The sequence below is a fragment of the Diadema antillarum genome, unplaced genomic scaffold (genome assembly GCF_040938485.1).
Source record: "Diadema antillarum isolate AM-2024a unplaced genomic scaffold, OU_Dant_1.0 seq00000319_RagTag, whole genome shotgun sequence".
Lineage (NCBI taxonomy): Eukaryota > Metazoa > Echinodermata > Echinoidea > Diadematoida > Diadematidae > Diadema > Diadema antillarum.
Window position 1 is genome coordinate 129221 of NW_027271338.1, and position 20527 is coordinate 149747.

At 38.3% G+C, this 20527-nt stretch overlaps 1 protein-coding gene across 1 annotated transcript in view; it reads left to right on the top strand.

The window, feature by feature from the left end:
• The window catches only part of LOC139730507 (uncharacterized), a 217118-nt gene that overhangs the window by 101072 nt on the left and 95519 nt on the right, over positions 1-20527 (top strand). Inside the window, 25 exon segments of the mRNA XM_071641346.1 lie at positions 8-127; positions 734-853; positions 2009-2128; positions 3041-3283; positions 3844-4086; positions 4499-4744; positions 5226-5474; positions 5993-6112; positions 6742-6855; positions 7749-7862; positions 9115-9228; positions 10246-10359; positions 11196-11309; positions 11655-11768; positions 12564-12677; positions 13204-13317; positions 13861-13974; positions 14515-14628; positions 15296-15409; positions 15879-15992; positions 17072-17185; positions 17919-18032; positions 18401-18514; positions 19259-19372; positions 19732-19845. Coding sequence (XP_071497447.1) covers positions 8-127; positions 734-853; positions 2009-2128; positions 3041-3283; positions 3844-4086; positions 4499-4744; positions 5226-5474; positions 5993-6112; positions 6742-6855; positions 7749-7862; positions 9115-9228; positions 10246-10359; positions 11196-11309; positions 11655-11768; positions 12564-12677; positions 13204-13317; positions 13861-13974; positions 14515-14628; positions 15296-15409; positions 15879-15992; positions 17072-17185; positions 17919-18032; positions 18401-18514; positions 19259-19372; positions 19732-19845 — 3399 coding nt within the window.

Sequence of the window (20527 nt, forward strand, 5' to 3'; positions counted from 1 at the left end):
CTTGCAGAAATCCTCGCTTGTAACAGCAACCCCTGTGTTAATGGAGCCACTTGCTTTGAGCATGCATTGGGCAACAGCTACATTTGCCTCTGTCCAGATGGTTTTGAGGGAACAAATTGTGAACTAGGTACAGTACATATACAAAACTCTTATCTCTTTTTCTTGTTGATAAGAATGTAAAATGCAACTGTTCTCTCAGTGTAAATGTAAACATACAAATGTTGTACGTATGTGTGTACTAGTTTGTGAGAATATGCATTTCAGTATCTAAAACATGTTCTCTTTTCATTTTACTATCAAGCAAACAAACCAAATTGATTCATATCAGAGGTGTGGCCACTGATACTAAAAGATGGTGATTCTGATGATATGATGACTCAGGTGATTAGAAGTAGACTATCTAGAGTCTCTTTTTTTTTTTTTTTTGCTTGCTTACATTGTTAAATCAGAATTTTGGTGGCCCAAAAAAGATATGTGGTGGCTCGAACAAGATATGTTGTGGCTCCAAATAAAAGCAAAGATAACAATTCTTTTTGAATCTGAGTTGCCCGATTGCACCAGCAAGTGAACAATTTGGTGGCCCGGCACCAATGTTTAGTGGCCCGGGCCACTGGGCCACCCCTGATGTCGAGCCCTGCAAAGGCATTTCATCATTCATAGATGTTAAATCATCACTCTTTAACAGCTATTTCTTTTGATTGACGTCTTACAAGTACCTCTCTCAAATTGACAGAACTTCGAGCGTGTAACAGCGGTCCGTGCGAGAACAACGCCACCTGTTTTGAGCAGAACGGTGGCAGGGACTTCTTCTGCCTCTGTCCCGCGGGATTCGAGGGGACCAGATGCGAAATCGGTATGCCCATTATAAATCGCAGTGGCGGTTGCCTCGATATGGATGGGTAATTCAGTAGTGGTGGTTTGTTGCGGTACTATGCTGACACGTGGTATACTGTTCTGTTTGTGTCAATGAAACCATACTCATGACTGTGTGACCGTGTAACTCTTTGTCCAAACGAGTGATATCACACTTGATTAGTTTCATCCAGTAGAACTTTTTACATCTAGCTTGAGCTGAATAGCAAAACAAGCTTGTGTAAATCCTGGATGGTTAACCCCTCATTCAAAAGACACACTTTCACTGGGCACCCATTCCAATATGAGTCCACGGTTGTACTTGTTTTTGATGCTGAGACTAATCTGCAGTACCTTGATAGTGCACACACTTGAAAATTGCACTTACATACTCAACATCAAGCATTTCAAGTATCTCAAACCAGGCAATGCATGACCAGGACTGCTGTTGCTTGTATGATGTAGTACAATTAGTGGTACATGTAGATGTTCAGAGCTTTTGCACATTCAATCACAGTCCAGTTCTTACAGTTTCATGGAATACACAAAATTAATCAATTATGCAATTATATTATCATAGAGCTGGCCAAATTTTCCAAATGTAGAGCATGCATAAATCTCTATTTCTGTTGAAATGCTATATCAAAGGCAACACAACTAGGCTGTCACTAATACTTCTCAAAAGCATACATGTAGTTGATGCACTGTACAATGTTGATCAAAGTCAACGTAACATTTGTAATGTTTCATGTGCTAAGTGTGACTCGTATAACCTTCTGTCAACTGATTCCTCAATCCAACCCTTCACTGCAGAAGTTGTTAAATGTGTGATACTTTAACCACAATATATTTTTTCATATTCATTAGTTGTAGAATTTGTCTACCTTCAAACTTTTTATCACAATGTAACAGATGTTATGCCTTGCAAATATATCTATGTGCATGCGTCTGCACGTGTTGTTACTCCTGTGACTTACAATAATCAGTGACAGTAATGTCGTGTAAGTCTGATCTTGCATTTCGTGTATTCCCTGTGCAAAATGTTATCTAATCATAATTTGTGCTCAGTCTGGTGTTGTTTAATATTTTATGTCATTTAGTGTTGCAGTCATTCATGTCTTCTGTTTGTTGTGTGCTAATGTTCTAACTGTAACAGACCTGACCACGTGTTCGACAAACCCATGTCAGAACAATGCTACGTGCTTCGAGGGAAGTGGTGCCACGAGCCACTACTGCCTCTGCCTAGAGGGCTTCACCGGAATGAACTGCGAAACAGGTTCACACCACTCTTACCTGGCAGCAAAAAATTGAATTCATACTTTCATACTGTTTTTCCCTTTTTTTCATTGTCATTGTTGACCTGTGTGTTAACTAGTGTGATATGCTGTATGTACTTTCAACTTCACTGCTTTAGAAAATTGATCATAGACAAATCCATGGACCAACTTACATATGTACTTGTGTCCCTTTCCTTGTATAAATGAGGCAATTAACCGATTGCATTTGATGTTTAAGACATTTGTTTTTATGTTTGTCCTATCTGTTTTTGATACTTTAAAGATTTAAAGCATTTTCTTTCCTACCCTAAGGGGTCTTGAATGTAATCATAAGTTTAATTCTTGTTCTGCAAGCTCAAAAATATAAATGGAACACATTCACAAACAGTTAAGCAAACAAATTTCAGCAGTTTACATGCATGAGCATTTATGATATACGTTTCAGTAACAGTACATCGCCAGTCATTGGCATAACATGAAGCATAATGATCAAATTTTTTTTTTACAGAAAATGAGATTTTAACACTTTGCTTGCCATAGCAAAAAAAGAAAAAAATAATAATATTGATAATAACTCCACAAAGATACGTCGTATAATCAGTGGAATTAACATTCGTAAGAGCTAACCTGTCCAATAGATTACATCCTCTGTAATACCAATGCCTCTAGCAGTGAAAAAAAAAAAACAGATGTCTCAAATCCAAAGAATATAGAATGCATATACTGTACTCCTTGTTTCAACTCCACAAAGATATAATCAGTGGAATTAACATTCTAACCTAAAAGCTAACCTGTCCAATAGATCACATCCTCTGTAATACCAATGTCTCTAATAGTAAAAAAAAAAAAAAGAACCCCAGAAGTTTCAAATCCAAAGAATATAATGCATGCTCCTTGTTTCCACTTTTTAGATGATGCACCACCAGTTATCTCAGGCTGTCCGTCTGACATCACAGTCGCCAACAATCCTGGCCTTCCCTCGGCATTCGTCTCGTGGCTTGAACCCACAGCAACCGACAACTCTGGTGCCGTTACCCTGGCAACCAGCGCCATCAATGGTGACCTCTATCCCATAGGGGTCACGACGATTGAGTACACAGCAACTGACCCCAGTGGGAACACAGCCACGTGCACTTTCAACATTATTGTTCAAGGTACTGCTGCTAATGTTGCCAGTCTTGCATGGATTAATTCACATACACTGTAAAAGCTTTATGATTCACAAAAGGGTTTTTTGTTGTTATTTTTGCATTGATACAATTTTTGTATCCCATATACAGGAGCACACAATCAGAAAACTGAGGAATGCATAGAAAATGTTGATAATAAATAATTGTGGCATGAATTGCGCAGTTAAAATGCAGATTGATGCTGCATCCCCCTTGACCTCCCACAACTGGCCCTCTGAAAATGATTTCTGATCTACCTACGACCGTGCTTGTATGTGTATGTGCCCGTACAGAATTGTGTAAGAGATACAGAGTGTGGGAATGTGCATGTTCTTTGTCTACTTCATATCGCCCATGTACCATCTCATTCAGCAATGTAACCGCCATAGATATTTGATTAATTTTGTGTAAATCCGATGCAAAGTTGTGTGTAAATTTCACCACTTCATTGGGTGAGTAGATCAGGTTGAAACCACTGGTTTGCTAAAGTGCTAAACTTTTTCTTCCACACTGACCATGTGGTAATTTTCTTCACTTTGCTGCAGATTTCATGCCTCCCCTCATCATGGGATGTCCCGATGACATCATGGTCAGCACTGACCCTGGCCTGCCAACGGCCGCGGTCAACTGGACCCAACCCACCATCTCGGATAATTCAGGAGTCATAGATATCACAGTCTCATCAGACAGCGGCGATTCCTTCCCAATCGGCATCACGTCCGTTACATACATCGCTCGCGATGCAGCTGATAATGCTGCCACATGCACGTTTTCCATCCTAGTTCAAGGTAAAGGACGCATGGAAATTTAAATATGAATCCGTCAGGTAGATAGTGAGTGATGATCGTGAGTAATCAACCAATCATGAGTGTTGTTCTAGTGTAGTGTGAACATTAATTGTTCTATTGACAGTGGTAATTGCCTCATAACTACAGTAGTCACAACTGTACCCTGTAATTCACCACAAATGAGACTGCTGCTGATCGTGACGTTAAGTTCAGATTATTTTCTTACGGTGAAGTTTTTATTCTATTTCAATTGTTCCATATAATTTTCTGACAAGAGAGAAAAAAGTGACTTCTCCAGTTTATGACAAGAGCTCAACTTCATTATATGGCCTCCGTGGCACCTAAAATCCTATCATCTACAATCATGTCATCCATCATAATATCATAAGTGTGTCTATTTGAAACCCACCAGACAATGAGAATCCCGCCTTCACCTTCTGTCCACCGGACTCCACCGTCACGACGGACCCCGCCCAGCCCACTGCTACCGTCACGTGGCAGACACCCACTGCGACGGATAACTCGGGAGCTCAGGTTTCCCTCATGACCAATGTCACAGTGGGCAGTCAGTTTGGGCTGGGATCATCCACTGTCCTTTATGTGGCTGAGGATGAAGCAGGGAACAGCGCTGTGTGTGTCTTTACTATTACTGTCATAGGTGAGTGTGCAATGTGTCATTTGAATTAAAGGGATACCATAGCAAGACATGGCTGTTTTGAGTAATTATTCACATAAACCAAACCCTCCAAAATTACATATACTAGACAATAAGCCTATTAAACATGACCAGTTTACCATGTTTTCTTGTGTTACATTGTACAGTTCTAATTGGAATTTTATTTTGATGGGGTTGACATTGTACACTTAGATTTAAAACTGTTATTACTGTGATAATAAAATGGAATGTATGACTTGTTAAAGCTGTCATAATTTAAACTGAGTCCACTGCAGACCTTTCAGAGATTTATCATGCAGTGAAGAATAATGCAAATGCAATTGGGTCTACTATTATTGTAGCATGTGGTGCATGTGATACTAGGTAAATGAAAGTGGTTGGATTATATATTACTCTTGAATATGTCAGGCGAGTTGCTTCATTTGAATATCACTAATCTTGTTTTCCTTTCCATTTGCAACAGACACAGAGAATCCAGTCTTCACCATGTGCCCGGGAGATGTCACCGTACAGACCGCTCCAGGGGGATCTTCGGCCATTGCCACCTGGAACCTACCCGTGGCCTCAGACAATGCTGGGGAGGTCACCCTACAGCAGACAGCGGGCCCCGCCCAGGGGGCAGACTTCCCTGTCGGGGCAACGCCCATCGGGTACACAACTATCGACTCTTCTGGAAATGCAGCTACCTGCGAGTTCTCAGTCATTGTTTTGGGTAAGTCATAATCTGCATTATTTAAACATGCTGTACAGCTCCTTCTTCATATCCATGTATATGTACTTGTATGTCTCAATGAGCAGCATTTAAATACATATGAAATATTGAGAGTTCTAGTACATACACATTTGTAGCAAAAAATTTTTAGCCATATAGTAGTTCAGAACTGGATGTGAAATCAGCAGTAGATGTGTACCTGTCGTTTTGAAAGTTAATCAAGTAATTTTTATATGAGATTGGATAGTATGAAGTGCAACACTTTTGTCTGGATATACATGTACAGTTGTATGAGGAGAGACTGATCAATATATTACTTGTACTTTGCTGTCTCAGTGGTAATATACATGTAAGCAACAATACTTTTACTGCCTTCTACTTGTTTCATTCAGCAGACAATAACATCAATCATGCATTTATTATTTTTTTTAAATTTCAATGTATATCATTTATTCAAAATGTTAGTGTTGGTTTTGAACAAAAACGGTATGTGTAATTTTACTTCTTTACTGGCACAGGTATTGATGATCCTTGTGAGGACAGTGATTGTCTCAACAATTCCACCTGCCGGGTCTTCAATGACACGGACTTCATCTGCCAGTGTCCTCCTGGTTTCCTTGGCGACAGATGTGAAATCGGTAAGAAAAAAAGTTGTATCCTTACTTTGAAGATAACTTTTGATGGTTTGATAATAACATGGTTTTCGTTTTAAAACTATTGTTTTGATGCTCAAGTGTTCTAGTCAGGCATTGTACCATATGTGGCACATTCCTTTTGCTATTACCACAAATTAACCATTTGCATGCCACATCAGTTTTTGTCCATAGACTTATGTGTGAAATTTGTTCACATTTGTCGATCTCATTGGCACAGAAAAGGTTTATTTATCCAGGCTTTGCTGAGGGAAACAGTTAAGATATGCAGGGCATTTGTAGGGACCTACATGTACTTCTTCATACACTTGTACTTTCTCAATTTCAGAGGATGTCTTTATCCTACCTTCCAATGCCAGACAAGTCTGATGACACTCCCAATTTCAATTTCTTTTTACCCATGTAGCCATCAGTGGTAAACAATAGAGGGCAGTATGGCGGCCAATATTCATAGTGCAAATGGTGATGAATAGGATTGTGCATGCAGGGCAGTGTTCTCAAACAAAAATGAGTCTGTTTGTTTGTTTTTTGTCCATCCTTAACTGCTGTTGCAGTACCACGTGGGTTTAGCACATATAATTGCGAATGTTTTATCTCACTTTCCTCTCCTTCAGAAATTGATCTGTGTGACCCCGACCCTTGCCAGAACAACGCTAGTTGCACCAATTACAGAACATCGTATTCCTGTGCCTGCCCCATCGGTTTTGTAGGACAAGACTGTGAACAAGGTACAATGTAACACTCATACGGTATTATCATGACTGTTATCTCTATGCATTTGTAGGTGTTTTCATACAATAGTACAGCAACGTTATTGCATTCACGAAAAAGTGTACATACGTTTTTGTACATGTGTGTGTACTTTGGTAAAAATATCATTTTCAGTACCCTGTCATTGTTTCAGATTGTAATGTTTAAGCAGGGCTCGACACTAACGGTGGCCCGGTGGCTCGGGGCCACAAAAACACACGTCGGGCCATCAAAATTTCAGAAATGAAGAATTTGGTGGCCTGATTGGGCCACCAAAAAAGGTCGGATGTTTGCCTTTGGGCCACCAAAAATAAAAGTTAGTGTGGAGTCCTGGTTTAAGGAAGGCAATTTGCTTTCTACCCATTAATTAAAGACTCATTGCATATAGTTATCAAGCCACTTTTACTGAGTTAAATCTGTTGATCATTTCACAGAAAGACAGTAATTTTCATGGAATTCATATACTTCATACAATGAAGTGAATTGTTCATCAAAACAGAGCACAAGAATACAGTACAATTAAAATCCTTCCATATCAGTAAGACTGTCACATGAATATCACACTTCTTTTGTTGTAACTTTCTTCACATTGTTTTTGGGTTGCAAACAGTGAAAAAGTAATGTATGATCATACCAAAAGGACATTGGAAGTTACACCCACAGATGTTAAACTGATAAAGCCTTTTGAAACAGTGGTATATGGATCCTTACAGTCCATGAATATAGATTTACCTCTTACCATATGTTGTAAAGACATTAAATGGACTTTCTGACATGCCATTGTATGCATGTCACTCTTATTTCATTCTGAAGACAAATGTCAGTTGAACCTAAAAATCACTGTGAATGTTATATTTCTATCTTATGACAGACATCAATGAATGTGACCTTGGGGTTTGTCAGAACAATGCCACCTGTACCAATACACATGGTGGTTTCACCTGTGTTTGTCTGCTGGGCTTCTCTGGCTTGAGATGTGAAAGCTGTAAGTATCATCACTTTGGCTTTTCATATTTGTCCATAATTCATTGTCATGAATCATTGCTTATTGATAGATTGTGTCATCTACTTGTGGTCTAGTTTAGTCTTGAGAATACAAGAGGAGAATTGCTTCAAAAGAGAAAGCTACTTTGAGAAAACAAGAGAAATTTTGTATTACAGATCAGCAACAGGATGATCTACTTTCAACCCATTATGAGTGAGTGTTGGCACATTTCAATGTCAATGCATTATCCCTGTTAATTGCTGAAGAGTCAACATGCCCCACTGTGCAAATTTTCCACTTCAATCATGTGAATGCTTTGGACTGATTAAGGTGAAATGACAACTGTAAGGTACACCTGAACAATATCAGAGTGGTCAGAATTCATTAGATGTATACCCGATTTGACAAAAGAAAGCCTTGATTTCATCGATTCATATGGAGACAATTTGGTATTAGCAATCATCAACTGATTACAAGACCAAGAATATTTGCAAGTTATCGGCAGGTTTCAGGAAATAAATGCCTGTTTGCCCCAAAATGTTGGTCATTCTTGCCCTTTGCTTTTCTGTTTGAGTCAAATTTGCTTCTCTATTTTTTTTTTTTTTTTTTGTAACTGGTGACATAAAAAAAGTTTCTCTTTGGAAAAGCTTCTCCTTTTAGAGTTAACACTGTAGTCTAGTTCCTAATGTAGATTGATTTAGCTACTTGGTCATGTGGGGATAATTTGATGTGAATGTGCCCGGATCATTTGTTTTCTAATTCAGAAGGACTGATTGTGTGGCGACTGTAATAATATTGATTGAAGGACTGAAGTCTGAGAAAATGTGATAAGAAAAAGAATGCAATTTTAATTATTCAGACAATCACAAATACTAAGTCAATTAAACCTCTTTCAAATCAGTTAGTCATCATATAATCAGTTGCCATAAAACAGGAAATGAGTATTCTAGTCTGAAATCTTAGAAGTAACCCTGGAGCCATTTGCAGTCTCATCATCTAGTGCCCTGTAATTTCTAGTTTCATTCGTGACACTGAAGAATAGTATTTTTAAATGTGTCAAAACCGTCATCCCCCCGTCATCCCCCAAACCCCCTCCACATCTTAAAACTGTACTCAAAGCATTAGTCCAAACTGGCATCCATCTTCAAGTTGGTAGTTGGACCATGAATTCTTATTAACTCCTTGCATCACCCACATTCATTTGTCACTTCATTTTCATCCTCCCCCTCCCTCCCCCCCACTTCTCCCATAGCCATCACTGCTTGTGACTCCGACCCTTGTGCCAACGGGGGTCAGTGCAGTGGCAACGTGACCCACTATGAGTGCAGGTGTCCCATTGAGTGGACTGGAGATGACTGCACGACGGGTAAGTCTGCAGTATTGGACATGTGTGGATATCTGCCATCTGTCAATTGAGCGAGCATTAGTTGATTGCATCAGTGAAAGTCTGAGGACAATCAGACAAACTGTTGAAAAATTATGATTTTGTAAAGTTTCAGTGCCAACATCGCTTGATGAGACGACTACAACAGTTTGTTAAATCGCATATGGAAAACAATATATAAAAAAAATATAGACAAATTTAACATACTTTGCCATTGCCAGCATAATTATAGAGTATTAGACTTACTTTCTTTCAGAAAGCAGGGAGAGTAATCTTATCTTAACATACATGTATGTCAGTAACAAGTCGAGGGAATGTGTAAATTCAAAAATGAAAATTTTGTAGAATTCTCTACATATTTCCTTTTATATTCTCCTATAATTTCCATATGTGACATCACAAACTGTGTAGTCTTTGATAGGAAGCATGTTGGTAAGGAGACAGTGTGGACAATCTTAGGGAATGGAGAAAATAAACACCTCTTTACTCCTCCCGGGACAAGAAAAATCGTCCGTTGAGGACGGACTGATTTTGCTATAACACATATTACCCGTAGACACCTGCCTGAGTATTCTTGGGACTCGTCTTCAATAGGTTAATGAATCTTGCATTTTAACGAAAGCTGGTGTTTTTAAAATCAGGCTGTACCAATTTCTTTTGGATAACATTCCTGTGCAGTGTACATAATTTTTGTGACAAAATGAGAAACCGTAGACACCTTCTGGTTTCTCTGTGTTACAGGTAAGCAATGATTACTTTATTAATCAAATTATTGATATAAGCTAATACAAGTGTATGTGCTGGCATTTGCTACAAGTATTAATTCAATGATATACCATGTGACCATTATGTCCATTTCTGTGGCCTGGACCCTGTATCAAAACATGATCCAGTTTGGATTTATTGACCAATACCGTGAACAATGCTGCTACTTACATCAGTATTGTTGTTTTTAGACAAATCATGCTTTACTGGCCCCTTCCCCTCACACCCCCTCAGCAAAAGATGCCTGCATCGGAGATCCTTGCTTTAATGGAGCAGCTTGCCTGAACCAGTATGACTCCTTCATCTGCACATGTCAGCCCGGCTGGACAGGCAAACAGTGCCAGATTGGTAAGATTTGAAACAAAAGCTTGTCCATACAGCCATTTATCTCATTTACTGTATAAGCCATATGTTTCGCGAGTCTAAATTTTCGCGAATCGGGAATTCCCGACTATTTCACAAGTGGTTAAATTAGCGATCGTGGAGTCCTGTATGGAACGGAGAAATGTACATGTGTATGTCACATTCACATGGGGATCAGAGTCAATATTTTCACATGTCTTTAATTTCGCGAATAGCACCCGACTCACGAAATTCACAAAAATAAAAACCTCGCAAAATATTCGGCGTATACAGTACCTTGCAGAAAATGTTGTTGTTTGAGTATATCACAATTATTTTAGCCCGTATTGCAAGGGAGTGAGTAGAGGAAGTGTTTTTAACATTAAAGGCACATACCATATGCCATGCTAGAAATCAGTGTGTTTCAAACACTGTACCCTTGTAATACTTCAGTCAATAAGAATGAATGCCTTATTTCTCTCCATCATTCATTGTATTTGATTTATGATTGTTTTACTCAGACAGGATATTTTCAGAGAGCCTCTAGATATAGATTCCATAGAAAATATCGTCTTGCATTGACACAGTATAGTGAGTAATGTTGATCATTCAAAATTTGAAGACAAATCACCACTTGTAGCATCGAAAGTTTTCTTCAACCTCTACTCATCAAAAAATTTAATTGTTTGAACATTATGTACACTGCATTTCATTCCATTGACTATCATAGAATTTAGTGCTGCTTGTTTCAGGCATCCAAATTTAAACAGAGACTTACATTTGTACAATGTAGCTGTGCTGTGAGCTTCATTACCTGATATTTCTTTTATTTGGTATTCTAGATATTGACGAGTGTGAAAGCAACCCTTGTCTCAACAATGCCACATGTGTGAACCAGCTCAATGGCTTTGCTTGCATCTGTGATGAGGGCTGGACAGGGAATATTTGTGAGACTGGTAAGTGTTCAATCCTTCTTTGTTTTGGTTCATTAACCTGTTATCACATATCCAGAATTCAAATTCATGAAATTCTTCCGTCGAGGTGTTTTCATTGCAACTGATTGACAAATTGCCCTACATCAACGTAAATACGTCAATGTAGGGCAATTTGTCAATCAGTTGCATATTCAGAATTTTGTAACATTTCTGTAGAATGCGTGCTTCATGTAAGATATACCCATTTCTGTAATTTTTTTTTCTTTTCATGAAAAGAAAGTATGGAGTATGGGGAATGATTTGTACTCTGCTATTTGTGTTCATTATTCTGTATTGCTCACTGATTCTTACTTTGTGCTCCAACAGACATAGATGAGTGTCTGAGCAACCCATGCTCGGCCAACGCCACTTGCCAGAACCTTGTGGGCTCTCACAACTGTCTGTGTCCAGTGGGCTACGCTGGCGAATTCTGCGAAATTGGTAGGAAAACCACGACTATTAAAAATCTGTGTACCACACTGTAGCTCAATCAAGATGCATATACATTGTACGTGTACCATGTACAGTTGTATATATGTTATACATACAATATCGTAGTAAAGCATTCATTTAGAGATTGTTACCTGATTTGAGTGTTATTCCACACAGTGTCCAAGTTGATTTAAATAGATTGAGTAAAATCAGATGGATAAAATCATAGAAGTGTTATTCTGAATTGTTTTTAAACTGCTAGAGACTTATAGTACTTTACGGTCCTAACTTTTTGATCATAAGTGTAGTACAGTTTGTAATATTGTAGCAGTGGCTACATTGTACTTGCATACCACATAGGTCTACCCTTCAGTGCTCATGGCACTTTAAAAAATGAACAGATAAATATGTGTACATATACAAACATGACAACATTGAAGAAAATAACAAACAGCATACATTACAATTGTGGCACTATCTTTCTTGACATTTGACGACTGCCTTTTATCTCATGTAATTAAAAACAATTCTTTTTCAGTCTGTAAATGGAAGATTCAAAGCAAAGCAAAGGGAGGTGAGAATTTAAACACCTCATAAATAGTGCATTATTGCTCCTGTGCAGATATTCTCCACAAGATACAATGTATGCAATTTTGACTAGGGATCAAAGCTTTTTGGTAAGAAATATAGCTTGACTCTGACATCAATTTGATGCATTTACATGTATATATGACTTCTTTGTAGTTTTATTAATATTACATGTACTTCACAATAATATTAATGTAATGTTTTCTTTTTGTGCAGAAATTGATGAATGTAACCCCAATCCATGCCAGAATGGAGCCACATGTAGGGAAATGGGTACAACATATGAGTGTGAATGCCCAACAGGTTTCAACGGCACAAACTGTGATAATGGTAAGAAGATATACAATTCTTCAATTTCTTCCAAACTTAACCACCATGCTTTTTATTGTGTTTGTGTAATCTAAATCCATGTGTAGCACTATATATGTGTGACCCTAAAAATGTGTATTTTACAGTGCAGTATGGTAGATTTGTCAGTTTATGGGCTCTTGCGAGACGTTCCAGCTTCTTGACATGAAGCTCTGATCAGAAATGTTCTTAATACCCTTTGAAGCGAAGGTATCTGTGCTTTTTGTACGTGCCTGCAAGTCTTGTAGGCCTAAGCACTATCAAAATTGATGTGCACAGTATGCTACACTGGTCAGGGGGATTATTACAGTTCAGAAGTCTGCAGTGATTAAAGTCCTTGTGCAAAGAAAGAAGAAAAAATGCAAAAACTTCAATGACAGAGTGATTTTCTGATGTTTTAAGCAGTTTTAAAATACATGTACAGTAGTACCCCATGCCCTTGATGTTGCAGTCTTTTTGTACGTTGTTGTTGACATTGTTGAAACATTTCTACCTCTACTACGACTAGATGTGGATGACTGCATTGGACATGAGTGTCTGAACGGTGGCATCTGTGTGGACCTTCTGAACTCCTACCGATGTGATTGCCCCATATCCCACGCTGGCAATTTCTGTGAAATTGGTGAGTTTCCCTGCATGCAATGAGTTTCTCCAAAGTCTGTTTCATGTGATGCTTTCTGCAATGCTTTCAAGCCATGATTATTTCAGTTTGAAACACCATTACAATTGTTGCAGGGGTAACTATAGCTGTTGAGCCTTACCAATGGTTACAAATAAGGGAACAGGCTATAGTACTGATGATTAAGATATATTATTCCTTTCCTTTTTCCTTGTTCATAGAGACTTTGATAAATTTCTACTAACAGATAAAGCATTCACTAGTTTCTGGTTTACTGAGCAGGCACAATAAAACCATGTTTGATATGAATTTATGTCTTGAGATGCAAAAACTTTCTTAAAAATCAAATAATGGCCCATTGACCGCATGATTGACACAGTGCACCAGTATGTTACTATCATATCTCATTGACCACATGATTGACACAATGAACAATATTGTATTGTATGTCACTGTCATATGGTCAAAAAATGGCCCATACGCTGTATACCACATGAATGACACAATCTCTGTGACTGTGTTTTATCTTTTATTCTGTCACTGCAGCCTTGAATCCGTGTAACTCCAATCCTTGTCTGTCCAATGCCACCTGCAACAACCTCTTCACCTCCTATACGTGTTCCTGTCCCCTTGGATACTCGGGAATCAACTGCGAACAAGGTTTGTCAATCAATGCTCTCACAAGTGATATTTGTCTGCAAAAGTCACATGAGGGAAGGATAAAGTGACCTTTTGAAGACCAAAACTGATTTTTTTTTTGCAATTTTCATAAACTGACAAACAAAAGAAAATGTTTTAATCTTTGTAGAAAGGTGGCCCATACACACAGGTAGCCACAACAGATGAAAACAGATAGGTGTGTAATTGTTTCCTTCACCATATATCCATATTCTTAAATGCATGTTTTAAGTCATCTTAGTAATTACAAGTCAAAGGTGATATGCCATATAGATTATTCAGCTGGAAACAATCATTTGATCTGGAGATAGACTAGTAGCATTGAACAGTGCTCATAAAGACAATTAAGGAACAATTTAGGCATTATGGACAAACATATCCTTTCACTGGAATGTGTCACTTTGGAGTTGTCTATGCAGCTACTTAATATTGGTATGTGTGTTTGAAGGTAAATGGAAAGCTTGGAAATTTCATCATGTTCCTTCGTTCTTTCTATTGTTGTTGATGTTTGACGTGGAACAGAGGTGCAAGAGTGTGCCAGCAACCCCTGTCTGAATGGAGGCATATGCCTGGATCTCATCGGGGAATATTCCTGTTTCTGTGACAGCGGATGGACAGGAGAGCGTTGTGAAATAGGTATGTGTGTGCTCAGAGGTCTCTGCCGACAAACCATGTCATGTTAATGTGTATGAACACAGTTGCATCAATCTTCACAGAGTCTGCGGAGATACAATGAATGAAACTATGGGTAAAATTCCAGTCTGTGGAAATTGTAATGTGTCTTTTTTCAGACATTATGTAGTAGCAGATGATGTTACAGTATGTCAGATTTATCATAGTGGTGTGTGACATTGGGCATACAACATTTGTGAAATTGTAATTATTTGTCGTCACACCACATCCTATTTCTGCAAAGAAAATTCCAGTGTGTAAAGACATGAAGAAATGTGCATACATTCTCAGATGTAAATATTCAAAATATGCCCAGAGGTAAATATTCAAAATATGCCTAGAGATAAATTTCGAGATATAAATCCTCTGAGACATTATAAGCAAATCTACCTATAAATTGCATCCAGTCAAAGTACAATCAAAACTATTCAATCATGCACCAATTTCTACAAAACAGAGAGTGTACTCCTTTTTAAGCACCTCCACACGTGTACACTCTTCAAAAGTGTTACTGTATAGAGAAGACAACTCTGCATTATGAAAAGTTGAAGCAAAGAATGAATTTGTACAGCAATGTCAAATATTAAAGATTTGTTTTACAGCTTGCATTATCAATTGCCCTAAATTTCAGACATCGATGAATGTGCAAGTGACCCCTGCCTTAATGGAGCAACATGTATAGACCTTGTGGATGGCTATCAGTGCGATTGTGTCCTTGGATATGAAGGGATTCTCTGTGAAACAGGTTTGTGCAATCTTAGGTACTTGTAGCCAAGTGTTTCAGTCATAAAAAAAAATTGTTCATTTTGAGTTAATCAGAGATTCGTTTTCATGAAGTGTGGTTATATTGTGCCCATTCTGCAGACTGAATAAAGTAGGTCTTAAATAACATGGAGAATAACATAAGAAATTTTGCATGTGTGCTTCTGTGTTTGGGCTTGTAATTGTGTTTGAGTTTGTGTGTTGAAAAATGAAGTCACTGTAGACCAATATGTAGATTGGACTGTATTTTGCACCACCATATTCAAAGCATAAGAGGAAAAGGTGACACAATATAATTATGTGAACTGCTGTTGAGTATTTTTCCCACTGTGTTTTAATATTGAACACTCAATGCCTACACTGTGCAATATATGGTGAAGATAACTCAGGATCCTTGTGTTATGCTGCTGTGTTTTGTAATGCATCCAACTCTGTGTATGGCGTGTCTACAGAAACTCTTGAATGTGCCAGCAATCCGTGTCTGAATGGGGCCACCTGCTTGGATCTGATTGGACGATACGAATGCCAGTGCTCCTCAGGGTGGACAGGAACCAATTGTGAAACAGGTACTCTATCAACGACTGATTTTAGAACCACATTGTGTCTGTCCCTCTTCCTTGAGGAAACAAAGGGCATTATTTCTCCATCTTCCTTTTTTGTTGTATTTACAGTACATTTTCTGATATCAACATTTGTAAGGTTTGCAGATTCATCAGATATAACAGTTACAACTTTATATGTACATCTACATCATTTACCATGGCAATAAACTACAAGATGTAAACTGCTCAAAAATAAATGGTGTTTACTTGAAACACCGCATCTTCTCTGGCATTTTTAACAAATTCATAGGTGAGAACAGGTCTTTTTCTCTCTACAGATAATGACATATATTTTTGCAAAAGTAGGTATTACCCTCTATGAATGACATGTATGTAATACAATTATATTGTTGATTTTGCAGCACTTTATAAAGTGTGTCAATACAGTTCATTCTGTGATGTTTTTATTCTTCTTTTTTTTTTACATTTTGTCTTTCCGCTACAGACTTGAGTATTCATTGTATTTACAGCTTTGACTATTGACTCCTGAAAGTTTTGAACATTACTTGTAGTGTATAAAGGAAGGATTGAAATTCATATTGATTGTAGAGGGTGATAGCATTTCTAGATGTTGCATGAGCATGTGCATACTCCGTACAATGGCTACAATCCTGTATCGTAGAGTCTTGAATGATTAGATGGTTCCATAATCTGTATCAAAAATATAATTTCAATGTTCCTCTGTTCTCTCTCCCCTCTCTCGCTACACTGTAAATCTCCCTCTACCCATTCCCTGATCACTCATATCACACATATATATTTCATATGCCTCAAATTGGCTTTGATATCTCCTTCCATTATTCTTCTGTTTAATCAAACTTATGTAACTCTTCTGCAACATCTCAACTTCACTGCATTCTGTCACATCTGGCTTCACATCTGGCCTCACTTCCACCCCAATGTGTCCCATCTCACCCCTCCCACCCACCCCACCCCTCCAACCCCACCTCTCTCCACCTAAACACCACACACCTTGCCACTCTGACCACCCTGCACCCCACCCACCCATCTCTCCCCCATCCCCTTCCCCACTTCCCCCACAGAGCTGGACGAATGTGTCAGCATGCCCTGCCTGAATGGAGGACAGTGCGTCGATGAAATCAATGGCTTCCGCTGCATCTGTGAGAAGGGTTGGACAGGAGTCACATGTGAACTTGGTAGGACTTCATCCCATCATTATGTGTTATACTAAAGCTGGTCTGTTTACAGCTGTAGCTTGTTTTATAAAATGGACTTTAAAATCTCTGCAATATGATTGGTCAGTTATCATGCATTGATTTTTACTGATCCACACTGATCCACGTGTCTGGTAAAATTCTAACACATGACTCAAGCCTTGTATAGTATTGTAGGTGTACTAGGAGCATGATGGGGGGAAAAAGGTTGAATTTCATGCATTTATGGGCCCATTTTATAAAACAAATGATGCACAGACCTATTTCATGGATCACTGAAAATTGGATGCTCTCATTCAACTTTGGAAACAGTCTCAAACCCACTTGCTGTGCTCGTGAGTTTAAACAGTTCCAAAGTTAAACTTGTGCATCCAATTTTCACTGATCTACTCTGTCCTGTGCATCATTTGTATGATAGAGGTACATGTGCCATTTTGCATTGATATTGTAATTTCCAGTGATCGAAAAAAAAAAGTTCTGTCTTGGATGTGAATAAGAGTAGACAAGTAATTGGCAATTATATGACTACCACTTTTCTTTCACAAATCATCTTTTGTATATCCAAGACAATGCTCCGATTCTCTTCTGAATAGTTCCTTGAAAGTTAATTGTTTTTTTAAAAAAAAGGCGGAAGAAGAAACATGTACCTCTGTGTCTATGTAATAGACGGAAGATATGAGCAGAAATGACAAATCTGTATTTCCTCTTCTTGCAGAAATGAATGAATGCAGCAGTGAACCATGTCAAAATGGAGCCAACTGTTTGAACTACGTGGATGGCTTCTTCTGTCAGTGCACACCAGGATGGGAAGGAGACCTGTGTGAAATTGGTAAGTTGTTTTCTGGACCATATGGTTTCCTGTAGTCATACACTGGAGAATTTAAATGTTTTACCCAGATTTTGTGATCTCTTCAAACTACAATAACTTATACCTTATTTTCATTGCTTGCTGACCTGCAGAAATATCATTTGAAAATATTTGAATATCTGCTTGGCAGGTACTATCATTTGGATTTTATAATCATTACCTATACAGTGTATACATACTTTGTTTAATAATGTCCAGCCTTTTGGTTGCATATCATTCTGCTTTGCTATTGCATAGTGTTCTGTATACATCAGTTTGCATTCTTACACTATCTGTTTTCAGAGGATTTGTACATAGATAACTGGGAACATTGTATTCTTCATATGCAGATATTGACGAATGCGAATTTAAAACCTGTCAGAATGGAGCAACTTGTGTGGACCTCTTGGCTCAGTTTCAGTGCCTCTGTACCCAAGGTTGGGCTGGGGTTCTCTGCGAAACTGGTGAGAAATTGGCTTAGCTGCACATATCTAAATTACTGTAAAAATGGTTTCTTTCGCGGTGGTTTTATTTTCGCGCTTTGAGGTTGAACCGCGAATTTAACATCACACGAAAATGTTTTGAACTCGTCGGTTGTACAACGCTATCATTACCGACCGCGAATTTAAACACACGCGAAAAAGTCCGCACCGATGGAAACCGCGAAAGTTTCTGTACGCGAAAGAAACCACTTTTACAGTAGCACTTACAATGTATTTTTAGCTGTGCATTTGTGTGTGTGTGCATGTGTGTTTATGATTATGATGTAATTACATTGTACATACAATGGGAGCATAGATCAGTAACGATACAGTAGCAAAGTCATGTGAACAAATTTTCAAATGATAATAAGCTAAATCATTTTCAATGCTCTGTGCTGCATTCTAAAGCAAAGCTTTAATGGAAGACATATATTCTTGACCTTTGTTTAAAATGGAGGTAGATATCACCAAATTGTTTAAAGGAATAGCATGTATGATAACTTCTTGCAAAAATATTTCTTCCATGATTTTGACTTTGCTGCAAATGCTCACCTAAAATAGAAATATAGAATGCAAACTTTATCCCAAAGCATATATGCATATGGCTTTTATACTATTGAGTTACAAAGTTTGCACAAAAATACAGAATTTGTCTACACTCGATCATTTGTCATATGTAGGACTTGCCATTTATGTGCAACCACACCTTTCTTTGCTATTTTGCAGATGTCAATGAGTGCCTGTCAGATCCTTGCGTGAATAATGCAACGTGCATGAACAACATCGGCTCCTACGAGTGCGTCTGCCCTGCAGGATGGGAAGGCCGGAACTGTGAACTAGGTAAGAAAGAGAAAATGACAGCAGTTTTACGCCAGTGAACATTTGGTATTCTGCACAACTGTGTTACAAAAAAATACTTGTATAAATTATCAGCCATACGTACAAATGTGTTTCGATGTCCAATGTTTTTCTTCTGTTGTGTTACACCTCACATCGCTATCAGTGCAAGTGGTGTCTGGTGAGAGAAAGGCAATGTTATAAAATGTCGTATTGAATATTTGGTTTGATTTGGTTTCTTTCATAAACAGACATGCTGGAATGTGCATTTGACTCTAATGTTTGGTGCAGATTTCTAACAAATAGATACTCGGTAAAGAATCCTAGATTTGTACATATGGTTTCGTTTTGTTTATAAACAGAAATTCAGGAGTGCGCCAGTGATCCCTGCCTAAATGGTGCGACCTGTGTGGATGCTCATCTGGGTTATGAGTGCATCTGTGCTCCTGGCTGGAATGGAACAAACTGTGAAGAAGGTATATTTCTTCCTCCTTTGGAATGAGATTTTCATATGTTTATTGTGTATGATGCTTCACTCACAGTTTTTACATTGCTTCTTCTTTTCCCACTGCTTGAAGATTTGTTAACTCTTTATGTGCCATGGTGGATACCCCCTGTGTGCCACGTTATTCTGAGACACGAAGGTAGTCATGCTTTGTGAAAGAATTCTGTTTTTCCAATTTATATAACTTCTACAAATTTCTGTTGAGATGGGCATAATAGTAGGCAAAGTTATAGGAAAGTGGAATGTCAAACTTCGTTTTGATATAAATTGTATGCCGAATCTATTTTCAATTTTTCTTTTGAATGACCAGTTGCTACATTACTGTAAAGGCATGACTTTTGCACATAAAACCATGACAGAAACTTAGAATGTACGAGCAAATCTAGTTGGGAACATCGCTTGATAGCCGACTACCACATAGAATGCAAGCCGTATATGAGAGGAACAAAAGCACGAGAAACGCTTTCATTGTGCCTCAGGATTAGCAGTAATTAGCGGTTTATCGATCGGTCTTGGCGGCTTTGTTTGTTGAGCAGAATATGCGAAGTTGGCACGCCGTCGACTGAGTCGGACATGCGAACGTGGCATATAAAGAGTTAATTGCATGAGAGTGAACTTATTTCTGTTTCTTACTGATAAAAATTCCTGCACTC